Source organism: Limanda limanda, chromosome 3, assembly GCF_963576545.1.
Source record: "Limanda limanda chromosome 3, fLimLim1.1, whole genome shotgun sequence".
Taxonomy (NCBI): Eukaryota; Metazoa; Chordata; class Actinopteri; order Pleuronectiformes; family Pleuronectidae; genus Limanda; species Limanda limanda.
This window is the reverse complement of record NC_083638.1, coordinates 23,515,630-23,532,202: the sequence shown is the minus strand read 5'-3', so window position 1 is coordinate 23,532,202 and position 16,573 is coordinate 23,515,630. Positions and strand designations below refer to the sequence as shown.

At 41.9% G+C, this 16,573-nt stretch overlaps 1 protein-coding gene across 3 annotated transcripts in view; it reads right to left on the bottom strand.

Moving 5' to 3' along the window:
- The window catches only part of dennd2b (DENN domain containing 2B), a 46,799-nt gene that overhangs the window by 15,002 nt on the left and 15,224 nt on the right, over positions 1 to 16,573 (bottom strand). For all 3 annotated transcript variants that reach the window (XM_061067920.1, XM_061067919.1, XM_061067921.1), the window contains 9 exons: positions 12,264 to 13,526; positions 10,368 to 10,513; positions 5,518 to 5,639; positions 4,626 to 4,841; positions 4,156 to 4,252; positions 3,952 to 3,996; positions 3,394 to 3,578; positions 2,342 to 2,451; positions 1,708 to 1,777 (listed from right to left, as the gene is read on the bottom strand). In XM_061067920.1, coding sequence (XP_060923903.1) covers positions 1,708 to 1,777; positions 2,342 to 2,451; positions 3,394 to 3,578; positions 3,952 to 3,996; positions 4,156 to 4,252; positions 4,626 to 4,841; positions 5,518 to 5,639; positions 10,368 to 10,513; positions 12,264 to 13,526 — 2,254 coding nt within the window. The remainder of the gene's footprint in view (positions 1 to 1,707; positions 1,778 to 2,341; positions 2,452 to 3,393; positions 3,579 to 3,951; positions 3,997 to 4,155; positions 4,253 to 4,625; positions 4,842 to 5,517; positions 5,640 to 10,367; positions 10,514 to 12,263; positions 13,527 to 16,573) is intronic.

The following is a 16,573-nucleotide window of genomic DNA, read 5'->3' as shown; positions in this document are numbered from 1 at the left end:
AGATCAAGCGTGAGAGCAGAGTTAAAAAGCGTTTTTCTTTATGTCTTGTTAAAGAATTTCCAGTCAGGATGTCCCGCTGGATGGTGAAGACACTCCCTGCTAACGTCTGAGAACATACACACTGCAGTGCTGTAAACGTACTGAAATACCGAATGGCAAACAAAATCACCACCACATTCACAGAATCCCACACAGTCATGCTCGCTACCCACAAGCTAAATAGGAAACTCAAGAACTTCAAAGCTCTTCCTGGGCTCGTTACGGAGAAGAAATGCTCGACAATGACAGAGTTTGGGTTTTTCATGGTTTCTCTTTGTCTCGACTCTCCTGAGAAACTCTTGTTAAAACTGAATGAGTAATTTTCAATCATATGTTTAAACACTTTATGACAACGACTAAATATTGTTATTTCTCTCTGAGATAAAATTGTAATCATATCAAATTTAAAATATGTTTAAAGAGACAGATTTACATTTTTTGCAGAACTGAAACTAGGTCCATGCATTTTTGTAGCAACTGAAATCGGTGTTAGCGATGTGGTCTGAATGTTTGTTATTCCAGATGTTTCTGTTACTACTTCTAACCATAGCTATTTCCTGGGCAGACTTGAACAACAACAGAAGGATGAGAAGTCTTTGGACCATCAGGCTGATCAGCTGCTATAATAATGACTGGCTTGGGTTCAGTGTGCTAAGAAATGCTATACATTTTTAAACCATAAATAAAGATTTTACACAAGGTTCAGTTCCAGGCAGTTTTCCAACAAGGAGGTTATGTTATGTCTGTCTGTTGGTTTGTTTGTTTTGTTTGTCTATTTGTCTGCTGGTTAACAGGATTACGCAGAAAATAATGGACAGGTTACCACAAAGCTCAGGGAGGAACTCATTAAATTTAGGTGAAGATCTGAATAAGGGGGCGGATCCAGGAAATGTTCTTCACTTTCTCTAACATTTTGAAATATGTCTCGAAACAATTCAGGCTTGTTTAGGAGACTGATATTTATGAGTGTGCACGATTTGGGGAAATCCAAATAAAGATCTGTATCTTGGGCCTTGGGGGAGGTATGCGCTCTACTGAGTGCCATCTTAGTTTGTTTATTTCTTGGCAGAGTTACACTCAAAGGGCAGATTTTAACCTTTGGATTTACACTCTTTAGTTTTAGTCACTCTCTCACTGTTTGGTTTCTTTACTTCTTAACCTGATTTTAACCTCATTCCTGTGTCACGTACGTTGTAGTGATAGGTGTTAGTGTCTCCTAATCTGATTTTTACATTTGGTTTAACTGTAATTATTCATGTGTTTATTTATGATTTGATGTGTGTGTTTAGAGAGACACAGTGAAATAATGTTTTAGTTTTTTATTATTAAAGTAATGAGACAATTTGCATCCAACCAGATGCAGGGATGAGGTATGGGTGACGTTTGGTTCTGGATGTAAAGAAATTAAATATTTATGATGCTGACATCTATGTCTAAACTAGTGATGAGTAGGATTGTTTGGCTGTGGCAGAGGTAAGCGCTCTACTAAGTGCCATTCGAGTTTCCCCTTTTTTTATATATGATCTCATTCCTGCTGCCAAGGTGGATGGTCATGAAATACATCAGTAGCTCCACAGGAAACCATTACAACATGTTCACATAGAGCGCTCTGTCACAACAAACAGTGCTCAGCAGGGAGGAGGAGATGGAGAGTTAACGGTGGCTTACCAGCAGGCGTCTGCAGTACCCGAACCTCCTGCTGCCGTCCTCTCCAGTCAACATGAAGGAGAAGGTCTCGCTGTGGCAAAAAAAAAGACACATGTAGACATGCTGCACATACAAAACAGACGTGGCACAGAATTTTTACATTTATGCGATGGTGTAGCAGCTGTAAAACACAGATAAGATTTTATCTGACGTGCCATCAACACGGGTGGAGGCGCTTTTAAGATAATATCAACAGTGTGCTGTGTCGATGAGCATCTGTGCCATAATATTATTATTAGTAACACAGCCTCAAAATATTCTGCTCGTATAGCAGTTGTTCTGTTACCATGATAGTGAATTTACGTTTCCTCTAAACCTTGATTTACACATTAAACAACAGCTTATATTGTTTGGTGTCCTGGCAAAGATTTAAAAGGGGAAGGTCAATTTACTCAGATGTACGAGACGTGGCTTTGGAGAAAAGGGTATTCAGGACATTTAGTGTATTATCAAAATTTGGATTTAGATTTTTTTACAGAAAGTTTGAAAGATGTGGTCATTTAACAGAAAATTTTGGATATATCTTTGCTGCTGTAGCACAAGGCTTCATCGCTGCTCCATTGATGATGTACATGTACAAGATTCTTGGTCTTACCTGGTGTACTCCGAGACAGGACTCCAGTCTTTTGCATCTGGGAAACAGAACTGGGGAATAGCTTTGAGTCTCTGCTCTGCCTCCCTCATCTGCTTGGTGGGCCTCTCTAGCTGTGAGAGGAGAGAAGTTTCAGTCAGCTCAGTCTCCTACAGTTAACTCTGTCCTACTTTTTTTTAAGCCCCCTTGATATCAGTCTGAATAGTAAATGACCAGAATATTATTTCTCCCATACAAGGTTAAAGCGTTGCCCCACTCTGTTCTCATTAACTCACAACAGAGCAAGTGTTTCCCCCTGGCTGGCAGAGATACACTCTCCCAGGAGACACTTCTGCTGAACCAAATCTAAAATAATCATCCCTAAAAAACTTCCCTGCCACAGAAATGAATTTTGGGTATTAGCCTGCCAAGGAGGTTACGTATTCATCTACGTTTGATTGTTTGTTTATCTGTTAGTTAGCAGGATTACACAAAAACTACAAGTTGGATTACTTCAAAATTTGGTGGGAGGATGTGTTATGGGTCAAGAAACAACGTGTTACATGGTGTAGAACCGAACCAGGAGCTGAATCCAGGAATTCCATTTTCACTTTCTTTAACATTGTGAGATACAACATTTTCACAGATTTCTCAGGGAGGAATTTATGGATCTTGATATACAAATAATTTATGGGACTGATATCTCTGAGTGCAATTTGATGCAACTTGATTGAATTTAAGGCGACTGTTGGGCCTTGGCGAAGGTATACGCTCTACTCAGTGCCTAACCCTAACCCTAACCCTTCTAGTTTTTTTTAATTTCCAGCTTTAAGATCAGTTTCTGCTGACAAAGACATTCACCACTGTTAACAATGTGGCTCTGACCCATCATAAGTTTTGTAAAATAGTCAGCAGCTCTGTGAAGTATTTGTGATTTCCAATTCCTGAGCTTAAACACTTTAAAACCACTGTGAAGGTTCTGCTGCGTGAACTTTTTCACCATTCATTCTTGTTCTGCTAATTTTAAAGGTGAGAGGAGCAACAGAGGGAATCATTAATGTCTTTCATGCTTTTACCTTTGGGAACTGGTAGGTGACCTCTGGGGAATAAGAGTTTTTGCTGGCTTTCTTTTTAAGTGAAACAACCACAAAATATTCGAAGAGCTCTCTCTCCTGCCACTCAATAAGCTGCAGCTCCAGTGTGCGGTAGCTTGGGGCCCGTCGAAGGATAGACTGCAGTTTCAATAGCCTCTGGGTGTGAGCTGAGGAGGGAAATGAACAGAAATACATTAAATTCAGTGACCACTTTAAACTTCAACATGTTAATGTAAGGGTCTCAGACTCTATAGATAGGCAGGAAATTGTATTTGTATTATTCTTATTCTTCTTCTAACGAAATAGAGAGAAAATATCAGTATTCGTGCCTGCTATCGAATCTAGATGTGATGAATGTTGTGTGGTCTACTGATAATCTGTGCATGCGGCGAATCACAATTTTGTGGTCTCTGTCATTTTGCTTAATACAAAACTGGGAAGCTGTTGCACAAACACTGAGAAAAACATCTCTGAGAAAAAGTTGAGCGCTAACAGAAGTGCAACATCTCACCCCTGCATATGAATGCTAAGGTCACTCACCTTTGAACCTGTCATCGGAGTCGCTCTCACTCTCACTGTTGTCATCTGGAGACAGACATGAGATGGACATGAAGGTTTTTCACGGGTCAGAGGGCAATTTAGAAGAAATGTGTTATGAGAGGGGCACGACGACAACGTGGCTAAGACACAAGTATTTACTCACTTATCTGGTCAGAGGGTAAGGGGAGTACAGGGAGCCCTTACCTCTCAGAGATGCAGTTTCCACATTGGAAATGGTTAGCTTCTTCAACCTCTTCTTCCCACGTTTAGTGCAGTAAATTGAGTTGATCCTCTGGACCAGCTGTAAAAAGAAGAAAGAGGAAAAGCTCTGTTGGGGAATCTGAGGTTTTGTTTGTTTTGATCATGAGTATAGAGGAAGTAGAGGGGTATACCTGGCCAAAAGTAATAGTGTAAAGTACTGTACATGTTCTTTAAGGTCTTTGAACAATAAAGCAGAAAAAGCCCAATGAGGGTGGAAACGCATTACACAAATGAATACATGGAGTTTTAAGTTAAGAAACACCTTGTCCAAACTAAGGAATTAGCAGTTATCCAGAGCTGCCCTGCCTCTGACTGAGAAACCTGATCTGCTCTGTGAACACAGGGCAGAGCACGCAGCCAGACCTCTGTAAGGATTTAGTGTAGATGTTTGAGTAGGATCTAGCCGTTAGTACCTTGGGGATCCTCCAGTGCCTCTGCAGGGCAAGCGTGTCGCCGGTGCTACAGAAGCTATCATCCAGGAGGCCGCATTGTGAAGATGTTACACCCATCTGGGGTCCAAGCAGCATTTCATCGTGGCTGTAGCGTTTGGACAACTGTGACATCCGGTGGCTCTTCCTGTCACTCTGACAAGAGAGGCGTAGGGACTGGCTACTGGGTTTGGAAGGCAACTAAATAAAAGAACATGGAAGGTTTGGTACATTTAATTCATTCCCATTCATTCACAAAGTATTTACAAAGAATTACAGTATCTAACAGTCTTTCACACCCAATTAGCTTGATCTACTCCTTCTGACTTTTCAGTTTAATCAGAACCCAAAACAACAGGTGTCATATTGGAGTTCATCATTGCTGTATTCAAATTGCCTCTCTAAGGGATGTACAGGAAACTAGCTCTAGCTCATTGACATGAGCCTCACTGTTAATGCTTAACTCCTTAATGGAGTTACATTTATTTACTGCTAATGCAATTGAAAAATAAAAGAGTTAAAACTGTTCAACCAGGGGAATGTGGGTCATTGTGAAACCCTATTGATTTGTGTTAGAACCACTTTTGTTATAGCCAACAGTAACTGTGGGTGTCTGTCTTCCTTTTCTTAGTGAGACATGAGCTTGAGCAGTGAAGAGGGGAAGCCAAATCTGCAAATAGGCCTTTCTGTGGAACATCAGCAGGTGTAAACATATCAAACTGTTTCCCGTCCGGCTAAAACTAGGGTGTGAGATTCTTTAAGAGATATTTTCCAGGACTCTGCATTGGAACGTAAAGCGAGGGAATTCATATTACAACAAGAAAACATGGCTGTTACGTTTACCACGGTAATGATGCCAGCAAGTTTATGTTTTTACCTGAGGCGGAGAGTTCAGCTTCCTGTCTGGGGTGCTCCAAGATCTGCTGCTCTCGAACAGGCAAGACTTCCGACCCAAACCCTTCCGCTTCAGGTCCACATCCTCGTATGGGTTCTCCTTTTCTGTTGGAAAGAGGGAAATATAATAAATGTAGTTTGAATATAGTGTCAGCAGTAAAAACCAAGAAATGTCCACAGACAAAGGGTGTTTTTCAGCAGAAGACAGATGAGGATGAGGGGGTCAAGAGGGCAGTAAAGGGTGTCGGGGGCACAGGAGGGCCTCCCTATGGTTAGTCTGGGAAGAGACGGGTCAAGGAAGGTAAGTCAAAGGTCACTCCCAGCTCGCTCAAGTGAACTCCCATTTTTCAAAACAGTTACTGTTGGCAATGGGCCCCGCAGGCCCCAGTGGGCCCAGCTGAAACTTCTGGACACAACACTGCTGGTGAGTCACTGTCCAGGCATGTAAACTGTCTGCTGAGAGACACGAGGGGGGGGGTGTCATCTTCTTAGACTTTCATTTTAGAAGTAAAATTATTCGAATGATTTGTATATATATTATTATAATAACATTTACAAAATATATTGGCCCCTCTGCCAAGGAGGTTATGTTTTCATCTGCATTTGTCTGTTTGTTTTTTGTTAGTTAGCAGTTTTACCCAAAAGGGGTGGAGCCTGACCTCAGGAAGAACCCTGTCAATGTTGGTGCAGATCTGGATCAGGGGGCGGATCTGGCACATTTTCTTCTTCTTTCTTAAACATTGCAAGATTGCGTTTTTTCAACCGTTTCATCAATGTCTCAGAGAATAACTACCTATTTGTGAAATGTAAGGAATGTGAAAATGTATTGAAAGACCAGCAACAAAACCAGAACATTTAAAAGCCATAGTTCATACAAAAAACGAAGGTCTCCATCGTCATTCAATTGATATATTATAATAAACATTGATTAACCTCAAGAAGTTACAATCAGGACAGACTCCTTTACTTCTCCACCTCAGTCAATAAACGATAGCATAAAAGGAAGAAAATGAACATTACACAGCCCTGCACTGCTCTCAATGATGTCATCTGGCTGAGAGCCAACTTCAATAGAGAAAAAACCTTGTGTAACACCACCGTCCATGTCTATTCAGACATGTGCTCTGAGAATAGCATTTTGGCAGGGTCTGAAAAAGGTTGTGAGAAAGTGAAGCAACCACAGCGAAGAATAAAAACAGAGCCAGATGGTGTTGAAAAGCATGAGGGGAACTTTTTAAAGAAAGAAAAGCAGTGTTATCTGTCAGCAGAAAAGGGAAAGAACAAAAAAAAATCTATTTAGTAGCTGGGTTCCTTCTTCCTGAGTATGTGAGAGGAAAACCTGATGAACTCCGGTTCTCAAACAACGAGTGAGTGTTTTATTAAAAACACAGGGGATTAACCTACAGGCAGAGCTTTGTTCTGTTATCTATTTTAGGTTAATTATTGAAACGGTTTGAGGTAAATACACACACCCATGCACACAAACGCAAGCGGCAAACGCTGCCAAGGACCTTTTAGAGGGTTTTGTCGTGTCACACAGTAAACTAGGTTAGGGGAGTGAGTTTCTGTGCATCATTACAACCTAGGAGCCGAATGAGAGAGCGCAGTCTGACCTCACGTTGTGTCGCTACCTCATTAAACTGAAGCAACACTGTAATGAAAGCCTGCTGGGAAAATGATATGTCTATATAGCTGCTCATGTACTGGAGGGTACTAATCTACTCCTCTGATTACAAACATCCACATCTCTCACGAACACACCCCCAGATGCGGAGAGTATTAAGCAGTGAGGGGACACACCTCGGCTGCAAACTGTGATTGTACATTTCTGTGCACACAATGGACTCTGTGGGCGAGGGCGAGGCACAGAACAAGCTACACCAACAGCTAGTATCAGCTTACCCGGTAAAGTGGACGAGCCACAGTACAGTGGCACCGCTCAACCAATCATGGGCTCAAGGGAAATATGTGAGGGATGAAAAAACCCCACTGGTTAAAGTGTTGAAAGAACATCTGCCAGTTCCACAAAACCATACAGTGTGTCAGTCAATGTAGATCGACTACGGGTGACCACACTGGAGAAAAGCGCAATTGTATTTTTGGCATATTTTACACCACAGGATAACAACAACATAGATCCAACTATACATGTAGCTTTCAAAGTGTAACCAAGAATTGAAATCTTTCATTGTATATACAGCAGTCTCCCAGGTTTATTCACAGGAGTAAGAGCAGACGGCACCATGAGCAAGTAACACGCACTCTCTGATTCATACAACCGCCGCTGCAAAGGCTGTGATTCATCAGTGTGTAAACAGATCACTTCAGTTGCTTTCAGACATGCACTGAACTCCGGCTATTGTCCTGACAGCCCCCTTTAAAAACTCTGGATAACGAGGAGTCACCACAAGCGCCTGGCTGCGTTGATGACGTTCCTAACACACAATGGATGCAAAACGGAAAAAAACTAAAAAGAACACAAATATCTCAGGATGAGAAAGAGGAGCAGCACATGGAGACCACACCAACAAATGTCAAGTTGGAAGGACAAAGAGATTCTAGAGGCTTTGGTGATCGTGTGGTCTAAACAACAACTTGATTATCACTTTGGAATTTGCTTTCTGTGTGGTTCACTTAGTCGCCAAGCATCACCTGAATGCTTCAGAGATTTTCCATTGTTGAATGTGTCTGACCCAACTGCTTTAGTCATACATAAAGGGGCAGAGTCCGGAGAAAGTCCAGACCCAGTTTTCCAGGGTTCATGTCTGAAAACGGCTTTTGGGCACTGCATCTATCAACTACACTAAAATCAGTCGCCTAATATCTCAAACTTTCATGTAGATTTTGTTGTAGGTCAGGGACAGGTACCAATAAAATCAAGATGACATTGAGGTTCCCAAGAGGAAAGTCAAGATGTCTTCCTGGAGTTGAGAAGTGTGTGGCCTTCTCTGTGAGAGATACTTGTTAAAGTAAGGGCACAATAGGGAACAGAACATGGCTCATTTCCTTCTGCTGTGGCTACCTCTCAAATGGATCATCTGACCTTTAAAACCACTGCATCGTGTTGTGGGTGGAAACAACGGCTCCCCTGCATTAGGACTTCAATTTAAAAGCTTTTTGTTTGAACTAAGTAGAGACTCAGAGACAACTTCTTTGTCGTTAACAAACAGAAACTGGCAAAAGTGTGACTCCGACCTGCAGACTGGATGAACAATGGGGCCTTTGTTGGGATTCTCATGAAAATCAGTCTTGCTCTGATGCTGTTTCTACACATTCTCAGCATAAGAAAAATGAGCACAATGGTCACGGTTTCACAGACAACAGCACTGCTACTTGTGATACAATACTTGCATATAAAAAACACAATAGCCCTTATTTGGTCAACCCTGAGCATTTATCATGAAAAAATATTTCAGTGTGTGAAAACTTTTTTCTAAGTCTGATTTTCCCAGCTTCATCGTGAGACTTTACTCACACTGACACACATTTCCAGCACATTAAGTGTGCACAGGGGGAGCTGGCAAACAGACTGGGCACAAGGCCTGGGGTCATTTTCTAGTGGAAAGGAATTTGGCTCTTCAACATGTTCAGCATTTCACACACAATATCTCAGAGTTAATAAGTGCTGGGTTGATCTCATTTACAATGAGGTGCATGACATGTTGCTATGAGGGTTGCACTGTCAGAGGATGGTGCTCAACCATCAAAATGTTGCAATAAAATAAGTATCTTCTTTGCCATAGGTGGAGTTGAAAGTGGCTTTTATTGATTTCAATATATACTGGATAGTGAACACAACCCATCAATCATTATATTAAATACAACCTACACCTGCGCTTTATCCGGTCATCTCATGTCCAGTGATCACTGACTGCTCCCACATTAAGACTTTTTGTGGCCTCCACATCTCACCATGAGGCAGATGCAGGAGGTGGAGTTACCCTCACAGTCTTATCGCATTAGGCCACGTTGCACAGGAGCTATCGCTTTCAAAACATCTGTCTTCTATGACCTCAATCCGCACTCACATTAAGAATATCATATCAGTATTCACGCTTCAACACATATTTCCTTTTGATACAGAGAAGGACATCGCTTTTAATATAATCTGGGGTCAATACTTTCAATTTATAATAAACTATTCATTTCAAGTACATAGAAATATATTCTTCCTGCAATCTGTCCCTGTGCTGCAGAATCTCACCTGGGAGGACTGACATATTGTCTCAATGATCAAAAATCGTGTGATTTTTGGGGCATATGGTAGCGAATTTTTACTTAATAGATACATTTGTAAATCTGCTCCTTGATCCAGTGATTTATTGTTTGGTCCAGAAAAGGTCATTAAAAAGTGAGAAATTTCAAAACACAATTTCCTCAAAAAAATGTTTTATCAAGAGATCCATCAATCATTCTGTGGGAAAGAAAAGAACACCCTTTCTCGCAATATTAAATTCAGAGATAAAACAATTCCTGGATCCACTCCTATGATCCAGATACGTACCATCTGCAATCTCCCTTGACCCATATCTTATCCCTCCAGACAGTTTTGTGATAATCCATCAGGTAGTTTTTGAGTAATCTTGATTGCAACAAACAAACCAACCAACAAACAGACAGGGATGGAAACATAACCTTCTTGGCCAAAGGTTTTTTTTTTTACTTAACAACCATGAATTATGATTGAATTTCAGAAGAAGTTGTCATCTATTTTTGTGTAGCTCAATTAATCAATTGGTCAATCGTTCCAACTGTATCTGAGAGTGACCCCAGTCAGACAGAAACCAGAGAGAGAAATGAAGGTTTTCAAAGCCAGTGAACCAATGCTCTTACCTACTATGTCCTCATAGGTATTCTCCTCTAAAGTGCTTTTGGAATTGGGTCGTTTCGGTGAGTCTGTGGTCAGTGTGCCATTCTGTGTGGGTGAGGATGGATATGAAGACGGTAGACTCGCAGCATCCTCTGACTCACACGACTCTCTGGAGAGGAATAAAACAAAGTCAAATCAGAACAAGATGAGGGAAGAAATGTCATTGTTGCATAACCAAAAATTACGAGGGAAAAAGTCTGTGTCTGCATCAAAGAAGGTGGAAAGATAATAGTAACAAGAAAAAGTCCAGATGCTTTTAAAAATAGTCCAGACGGCCAGTTTGACTTCTAACAGTCTCCACTTGCATCTGGGAAAAAAGAGAGAGGCTGAACAGGTGGTTAGGAAAATTCAAGTAGTTATAAAAACATTGTCTTATCCCTCAAAATCCATAAGTTAGATGTAATAATTAGTTGCTCTGTTCTTTGTACAATGTTACATCACACATCACAGCCACTGCAGAGGAACCAGTCATGTCGCACCATCGACATGTGGCTTTTAAGCCTGGTCTGAAATGGCTAGTGCCACAGGAATGTTAAACACAGAGTCCAGGGGAAGAATGTTTAGGGATTTTATCCCCATTTCACATAGGGACGATCTAGAGAGGCCCCACCCTCACATAAAATCACTGAGGGCATCAGATTCTGAGCGCTGTAAGTTAAAAATACATAATCTACAGTGGACTGTAGTAATTAAGTGTTGGATTTCTCTGGTATAGGATATTTGCTTGTTTAAAACTGGAGACTGTGTGGCCCTGTTCAGACCTGGTATTAACATCCATCATGAGGGATCCAGACACAAGTGGACAGCTCGAACTTTGTGTTCACACTTGGCGTTCAAATGTGTCCTGAATGTGTCTCCTGTGACCACTTCAGATCAGATCTCACTCTCCTGCACTATATGCAAATAGACACGTACGTCACTTCTGTTCTTAAAAAAAAAAAGGGGGAAAAGGATAAAACAATATGTGGTTGTCCATGTAGATATCGATGTGGTGAACACGAACAAAACAACATATGATGTAACAATGAAACGTTTTGATTCCTTGTGAAACTAGTGGTTCAGGTCTGTGCTTAGTGCCGACCACTTGTGATCAGATCACTCAGGACAGACGACATGATCTGAACCGGGTGACCTCTATTTCACAGCAAGCAAAGTATGAGTGAATTTCTTTTTGAGTCAGAGAAGATAAGTCAGATTTTTAAGATTTCAAGATCAACATGAAGGTCTATGCAAGATACCTGTTATTATCTGTATTGGCTCTTTAATCATTGAGATCCCGTAAACGTTTACCTCGTGATAACCTATGACGTATTCCAGGCTTTAGAGAAGCATGTGGACTGATTCAACACTGATCTCCACTTTAAATTGTGACTAATAACAAACACAGGATAATGAGAGCAGTTCTCTCCAACACCTAAACTTGAGCCACTGATCAGTAACTTGTTAAACTACGACGCCAACAAAGCAAACACTTTACCTGTGATCCACATTACTCACAAGTTTATCAGAAATGCGGGAAACTTTTCCAGCTCCAACGTGCGTATCTGCCCAGTGCAAATTTCTTACAAAGTCAGTGGAATCATTTTTAGGTAAGGTAGCGGGAAGCCAGCTGGTGAACAGTTGGTCTGAGATTCTGAGAAATGAAACCTGGCATTTTAAAATTAGATTCCCAAAGAAACTGTATTTTAAGAAGATCAGTGTAGAGTTCTCTAACACCAAAGCTTACCGCAAAAAGCTGGTCAAAGCAGTAGAATCTCCAGTATATACTCAGTCAAGAGAAAAGACACAAGTGTTCTACTGTCTTCTCGAGTAGTTTTGTCAAAGTTAGAGGAGACATATAATCACACTGATAGTCTCACCTGTCCTGGATTTTGGTGGGGGGGTTCCCCTGGGTCTTTCGTGTGATAGTTGGCGCAGGGGTGGAGGGTAGAGGAGGTGGAGACTCAGAGGCCCTGCTTGGAGGTAGTCCATTGGTTGGCGACACGCCCTTCTCGTCCCGTTTGGCGTCGTACTCAAAAGTGCGTTTGGGTTTGGGTAAGGGGTTGACTGGTGTGCCAACAGGGGTCTGTTGACTGGGTGGTTCTGGGCTCTCGGACCTAGCTGAGCCCACACTTAACCTTTGTCTGAGTTTCGAGAGCTTATCTGGCACCAAAGCGGTATCTGGCTCGGTGGTCACTGAGCAAATGCTGCTGCGCTTACTGGTGCATGTACTGTCCAAGTCGTCCCCGATCACAAAAGACTTTTGTCTTGTCTTGTCTGGAGCATAGCAGTTGCTCAGGTAACGTGGAGGGGAGCTGGGATTGTCCTTCAGGGCTTGTTCTATCTTTTGTATCCTATTGAGGACGGCTGACTTCTCCTTCCGAGCAGACAGGGAACGCGCAAATGTCCCTGACGACTCTGTCTTGCCTATCCTTTTCTGGAAGCGACCTAGGGTGTCTTTGTCTGAAACTCCTTCCTCCGCCTCTGTCTCTGTGTAGGAGCATTCGGAGAACGCTTTGCTCATCCTGCGAATCCCCTTAAAGTCAAAAGTCTTCTCGCTACAGGGAGACGAGAGCAGGCTCGGGCAGCCCTCGCTGCCCCCTACACGCTCTCCTCTTTTATCCAGACACAAGCTCATCCTAGGCAGAGCCACCTTTCTGCACTCCCATTCTGTGATCTTTTTGCGGATGGTGGTGGGGGGAACACCTGCTACCGAACGGGTGAGAGAGAGGGTCCGCTTGTGGCTTTGGTTTGAGGAAGGTCCCAGTGAGAGTGTGCTCCAGCTCAGTGGTCTACCATTAAGTCCATCTCCTGCAGAGAGATCCCCTTTAGTGTCCTGCTCCTCCTGGATGCCAGGACTTTCCTCACAGGAGTTGGTTTGACCTGTGGGCTTGTAGATGGAAAGCCTGTTGTCCAGGCAACTGATACTCTTTGACTTGGTGAGACGACCTTGGGTGTCACGATCACCGGCGAGAGATGCACCACTGCACAGGCTTCCTGTCTTGCTGTTCCAGCCAGCACGTGCCAGGAATCTGCCGTCAGTGCGAACGTACCGACTCTGCTTCTCACTGTCGCTGAGGATTTGCTGCTGGCTCTGCCCCTGGCTGGCTGAGAGAACGGGACACGGTGATGTAGCCCGGCACCTGAAACAGGACAAAGAAAGGTGTGAGCTAACATTGTAAACATTCGTATTCTCTCTCAGAAATCCCCCAACGTTTTAGGCTTTTTATAAAATAGATTAATCATGAGGGCAGCCTAGAAATGCACCATGAGAAGTCAGAGAAATCCAATGCGAAACAGATGGAAGACATTTTCAAGAATCAGCTGAAAGTTTCGAATTCATTTCCAAGTTCAAAGGCAGAATGAAAACCTGAGCCACTTATTTAGAACAACCACAGGAAAGTATTTTGTCTTTGGCAGCACAAGATTAAAATAAAAGCCAAAGGAAATACAGACTACATTAAAATGCCGCTGTGGATTTTTCCATTGGAGGAGAATCACGGTGGACCTCACACAGAAAGCAAGATTTATTACAGCGTTCTTACCTAGAAGTCTCACTGCTCCTCTCTGGTCCTCGGAGCCTGTTCTGATCCCTACAGCTAAGTGATACTAGGTGTTACAACAGTCCCACTCTCACTGCTGACTCTACCGTTGTGCACAACACACTCACACATACACACTGTGTGCTCACCTCCTTTAAAATTTCCAGAGAAACAAACTTTCCCAGTAGTTCCCTCACACCTGACAACTCATACGCTTTCAGGAACCTTGTCATAACTTGGGAGTCTGACTAACTCTTGCGAAAGTGAAGCGTCGGGAGATCTGATGTCACAGCCATGGTGAGAAAAAACAGGCGTTATGGAAGGAGGAGAAAGCTGAGGGCTGCAGATCCAACAATGCAGGTTGGGACAGATCTCTCTTCACACCTATCTGCCCTTCCCTGGTGTCATTCCTCCTGCTCCAGGGTTGGGAAACTTTTTTACAACAGCTAACAACCTGCAAGCTGCAAGCGTGATGGATGCATCTTATCTTACTTCCCTTGAAGACATGAGAGACTTCAACGTGACAACTCAAGTCTGGAGACGTTCCATAGTAGCCTGCAGTGATCTAAGGTCCGATGAGTAGATTTTGAAGGTCAAAATTATCATTAATATATATAAACTGATATATTAATTAACGCCAAGAATAAGTGGATACGACACGATATGACACTTGACACTTTTTTATTACTCACATTAACTGAGTATGTCAGAATACATTTCTCGTGTTTGGCCGTGTTGTTTCTTGAGCTCCTGTAGATACTTCACACAGGGATCTACAGTGAAGTTTATCATTAAGGAATATGTTTGTAGCTCTAAAAATTGTATAAAAATTCCTGGGTAATTATTATCAGCAACATGTGGTTTAAGTATCAAAAGTAAAACCAAGCCCCTGTGTATGATAGATTATCATAAATAACATTACATTATCAATATTAATGCACAATTTTGGGTTTTGCAGATGATATCCTATTGGCAAACTGTCATTAAATCTGATCTGTTTACAAAGTAGAAGATTTAATCAACTGCAACGTAAAATCAGACACAGAACAAGACAGATTTTAGAATATTATAGCCTCATTTAGCCAGAATGAGTACTTACAGAAGACTACAGCACAAAGACCTCTCGGTTACACTTACTAAAAGAACATATATGCAGAACTTTAGTCTATTTAGGTTTCTGGGAGTTTCAGGGGTTTGTAGTGGTCTGGATCAAGCTTGTAAAAATAAGCCAAGTTTAGTGAGCCTCAGCTGGGCCGGCCACACATAGAGTACTGTACAAAGAGCTTGATGCCAGTCAAGGGCATGTTCACCACAAGCCACTTCCTTTTACTGACCAGGATGGAGAAAGCAGGGGACCAGCACTTCTAGAATCGCAGATCAACCTTTTTTACTCATCAACCAGTTATTCTGTTATAATTTTTGATTTTACTCTAGAGCAGAAGTCATCAATTAAAAATCTGAGTCTAGATAGAGAACATTTCCTCCAGCAAGGTCCCGGAACACCACAAATGCTCTTTTCTCATCTCAAGTCTCTATTCTTCTTATTTGTTAATACATTTTCACTTCAGTTAATATTTCTCCTACATCCCACCTCCAATCCTCCTGCCAAGATTTTAAATCTGAGCCGGAATCGTGTTGTGTTGTTTCACGTTGCTGCTTTTAAAAATCGCCGCATATTAGACAATCTGTTTTTTAAGTACCCCTCGTAAGAATGAACATGTAAGAGTTTGTTCAGTCTTGATTAAAAACTCTGCTCTTGCTGTCTACTTCTCTCTATATAGAGGAAACCATGTGAAGTAAATTTTCTTACTTTCACTCACTGTCACTGTATTCCTCCTCCTCTCTTTTTCCCTGACGTGTGCATCTCACTCATCGGTCCATCAGAATGATCATCGGAATTCCCAGATTTGATTGGCTGAGTAACATCACTGACATGATTTACAACGCATGCAATTGGTTTCCTTTGAGTTGATTTGAGTTTCCTGGGCTGATAACCCAGGGCTATAAAGGCTGGGAAAGCTGAGCCTGTTCAAATAAAAGCGTGCTGTCAAAATGATTTATAAGTTACAGGTCCAGGTCCGGATGGGGCCTTCTCTATATGTTGTGGAGGTTGTATTTACATATTAGTAAGTAATGTGTGGATTTGTAGAACATTAGTAGGAGCTCTGTCTCTTTCTCTTATACAGTCATGTCAGTGTTTTCTGAGTTGCCAAAACAATTCTTTGATCTGCTTATAACTGTAATCGTTGAGGTTTATGACAACATCAGAAACTTGGCAATAGAAGATCCTGTATTTTGTAAATTTTGAAATTAGTACTTCCCAGAATTTCAAGAGCAAGAATTGAACACGTCTCAAGGTCTTTTTTTCTCCTCTTGAGGCAACATAGTTAAACGTGGGTGTAATTGGTTCTTGACATGGATCACTGGCTGATGTCATAGTTTCGATGAACGCATTGTGCAGCTCTGTCCAACACAACTGATTCCTCCTCATGCAGAGAAACATGGAGCTGCAAAGCGTTTCACCAGGTTTACCACAGGGAATGTGTATACTTGACAGCTCCCTGGTGAGCGTGCAGATTTAGCAACCTGACAATTACCTTGATTATAATATGATTAACATTTGTGTGACTGAAACGTAAGAACAGCAC